Below are 3,623 nucleotides of genomic sequence, written 5' to 3'. Positions count from 1 at the left end.
CCGGGCTGGATTCGAACCCACCACCTTAGGTGTATGTGGCTGGTGCCTTAGCCACTTGAGCCACAGGCGCCGAGCCAGTTTGCTAAGTTTTGTCATGTATACCTATATCTGTCACATTTAAGATAATGAATCTATCACCCCAAAAAGACTTTTCCCCCTTTATGATAACTTCTTTTCCTAACACAAAGGAATGCTTTTGTTTTACTGTCAGAAGGTACATACATGATCTGTCTCTTGGCTTGAGAGATATGAATTAAGTTCTTATTTACCCATGTGTTTCTTTGTGTGTGTATGTGTGTGTGGGGTTCTTTTTTTTTAAGACAGTCTTAGGCTGTTGCCCTGGGTAGAGTGCCGTGGTGTCATAGCTCACAGCAACCTCTAATTTGGGTTCAAGCAATCCTCTTGCCTCAGTTTTTCTATTTTTAGTAGATGGGGTCTCACTTTTGCTCAGGCTGTTTTTGAACTTGTGAGCTCAAGCAATCCACCTGCCTTAGCCTACCAGAGTGATTATAGGTGTGAGCCACCATGCCTGGCTACTGATGTGCCTTTCTTTTTTTTTTTACTGTAACTAAATGCACATAACATGAAATATATTGAAATAAATAAAATAGGCTGCATAGATTATATTGTATGAATATGTCATGTTTATCCTGTTCTCTAATGTTTCTCTAAGATTTCCAGTTTTTCATTATGATAAACATCACTAGAATGAACTTCTTTATGTTTCATTGAAGGCTTTTTGATAACATCTACCATTCTGTTTCATTTCAGATTATGAAAAGGGGGGTGTTTTAAAAGTTGAAGATTTTGAAAGAAAAGCCAGGGAAGGTAAGTGTTGGGGGAAGCCTTTAAAGGCAAGCCTTTGAGGCTGTGCTTGCAACTCTAGTGACCTAAAGCACCTCAGTCAGCTCAGAAAGCCTATCAGCCTATCAGAAAGCTGGTTTCCTCTCTTTTTTTTTTTTTTTTTTTTGTTGAGATAGGGTTTCACTCTGGCACCCAGGCTAGAGTGCCGTGAGATCAGCCTAGCTCACAGCAACCTCAAACTCTTGGGTTCAAGTGATCATTCTGCCTCAGCTTCCCAAATAGCTAGGACAGCAGGCATCTGCCACAACACCCAGCTAATTCTGTTTTTGGTAGAGACAGGGTCTTGCCTGTGTTCAGGGTGGTCTCAAACTCCTGCGCTCAAGCAATTCTCCTGCTTCTGCCTCCCAGAGTGCTAGGTTTACAGGCATGAACCATCACCCAACCCAGAAGGCTGGTTTCCTTTCTGGATCTTCTAGTCTTTGCTATGAGTTAAAAGCATCAGGTGATAGCCCAGTGCACTGGTGCATGCCTGTGGTCCCAGCTACTCTGAAGGCTGAGGTAAGAGGCTAAAGCAGAGGATTGCTTGAGATCAGGAGTTTGAGGCTGCAGTACACCATGATTTCACCTGAGAAGAGCCACTGCCCTCTAGCCTAGGCAACAAAATGAGACCCTATCTCTGCCTGGCTGAGGCAAAAGGATCGCTTGAACCTAAGAGTTTGAAGTTGCTGTGAGCTAGGCTGATCCCATGGCACTCTAGTCTGGGTGGCAGAGTAAGACCCTATCTTAAATTTAAAAAAAAATTTTTTTTTTTAAGCATTAGGTAGCATAGAATTCTGGGAAAGAACATGGGAATAAAAGAGGCTTTGGGGAAATGCTATAACCCTTAATCTTCTTTCTACATTTCTTCTTTCCTTAATTTTTAAAAAATTGAAATACTCTCATCAGTGTTAATGAAACATTGAACATCAGAATACCTGGGAAATAGCCATGGAGGCTTCCTTGAGAGAGTCAATCTAAAATACAAATGATCTTGGCTCAGCGCCTGTAGCGCAGTGGTTACAGAGCCATGCCCTGAGCGCCTGTAGCACAGTGGTTACAGAGCCATGCACTGAGGCTGGTAGTATGAGCCTGGCCCAGGCAGCTAAATAATAATGACAACTGTACCAAAAAAAATAGCCGCGTGTTGTGGCAGACACCTATAGTCCCAGCTACTTGGAAGACTGAAGCAAGAGAATCACTTAAGTCCAAGAGTTGGAGGTTGCTGTGAGCTGTGATGCCACAGCACTCTACCCAGGGCAACATAGTGAGACTCTTGTCTCAAAAATAAATTAACTAATTAATTAAATTAAATGCAAATTATCTTATCTAGTGTAGACCTGAATGGTATTTCCCTGTCTTCTGGGCCTCGGCATTAATAATAAATAAGAGACTTAGAACTAAGCCTCCACAATAAGTAATAGAAACTTAGCAAACAAACGAGGACCCATGTAAATTTGAGTAGATATCACACCAGAAATATGCAAACTCTTAAGAAACTACAGTCTTTCAGAGCCAATCAGTTGCACAGTCTAGTCTCTAGGAGACCCAGGCTTAATATAACCAAATGAAGACTTCTGCTTTGCTTATTCTACCTCTGTCTATATTTAGAAATAATCCTCCACTTCTCAGTTAAGTGCAAATTTGAACTCCACTGTTCACTCACTTTCACTTCTAGTGTGTGATAACTTGGGAAACTTCACCTCCGGCAGTCCTTTTCTGTGCATGGATCTAGCCTATATCACAGCCCTATTAAAAGATGGGTTTGGATTTGCAGACAGCACCATCTTACAGGTAAGAGATGGGAAACCAGATTTCCATAGCAGTCTTCTTTTGTGGGGGTTGGGAAGAGGGAGTTAAGAATTTGTTTAGTAATCAGAGTAGATACAGGTAGAATTAGGTATTTTTAACTAGGCTATGGAGAAGGCACTGTGCTAGGCACCATGAATGTGGGAAATTACATTGATGCAATGGTAGCCTCCAAGTATATTACCAGGCAAGCTACCCCAGAGGTCACAGATAGGTCACATAACAGAAATTTTGCAGCTCAATTTAACATGCCCAGGTCACATGATTTAGTCAATCTATTTATTTAGCCCTCATATCTCACTTCATTTTATCCTTAGAACTTTTCAATACAGATAGTATTATTTCCCTTTTACACAGGATGCAACTGGTACTCAGAAAGATTCAGTGTATTTTCTGGATTAACACAGTGAATCACTTTAGAACTCAGGGCAAGAAGCAAGGGAAAAGAGAGAAGAGATCTGAACACACAGATAGGGTACAAACAGGTTGGAAAGGCCACACTTCCTCAATTGTGGGTTGCACTTGCATGAGTTCATATAGTCTGCCATTGATGGGGTAGTTACAGATACTAGAGCTTATATTTGGTCAAGGGAGTACAAAGGCAGAGCTGCTTGGGACATCACACAAATTTGCCCAATTTGGAGAGGACCAGGGGCAGGTACACCTGACCAGTATATTAGCTCACCCATTAGTCCATTAGATTGGTTTTATTTGGCAAAGGACATGAGGGACTAGAGAGATCACCAGTTGAGTGGCTTATTTAAGACCTCATGAATATTGAATGCCTCATGCATGTGTAGTGTGTCATATATATTTTATGTGTGCCTCATATCTTTAGGTAGCTCTTAAATCTTTTTTTTTTTTGAGATAGGGCTTCAAGCTATCGCCCTGGGTAGAGCGCTGTGGCATCATCGCTCACAGCAACCTCTAACTCCTGGGCTCAAGCGATTCTCCTGCCTCCACCTCCCAAGTAG

General features: G+C 41.8%; 1 protein-coding gene across 3 annotated transcripts in view; it reads left to right on the top strand.

The window, feature by feature from the left end:
- The window catches only part of ENTPD5 (ectonucleoside triphosphate diphosphohydrolase 5), a 45,709-nt gene that overhangs the window by 34,819 nt on the left and 7,267 nt on the right, over positions 1-3,623 (top strand). For all 3 annotated transcript variants that reach the window (XM_012803488.2, XM_023511526.1, XM_012803487.2), the window contains 2 exons: positions 772-828; positions 2,519-2,634. In XM_012803488.2, the coding sequence (XP_012658942.1) occupies positions 772-828; positions 2,519-2,634 (173 nt within the window). The remainder of the gene's footprint in view (positions 1-771; positions 829-2,518; positions 2,635-3,623) is intronic.

The sequence above is a fragment of the Otolemur garnettii genome, unplaced genomic scaffold, assembly GCF_000181295.1.
Source record: "Otolemur garnettii isolate 467f Iridium unplaced genomic scaffold, OtoGar3 scaffold00020, whole genome shotgun sequence".
In the NCBI taxonomy this organism is placed as follows: domain Eukaryota; kingdom Metazoa; phylum Chordata; class Mammalia; order Primates; family Galagidae; genus Otolemur; species Otolemur garnettii.
Note: the sequence above shows the minus strand (reverse complement) of the source record. Positions and strands in the feature narration are given on the sequence as shown.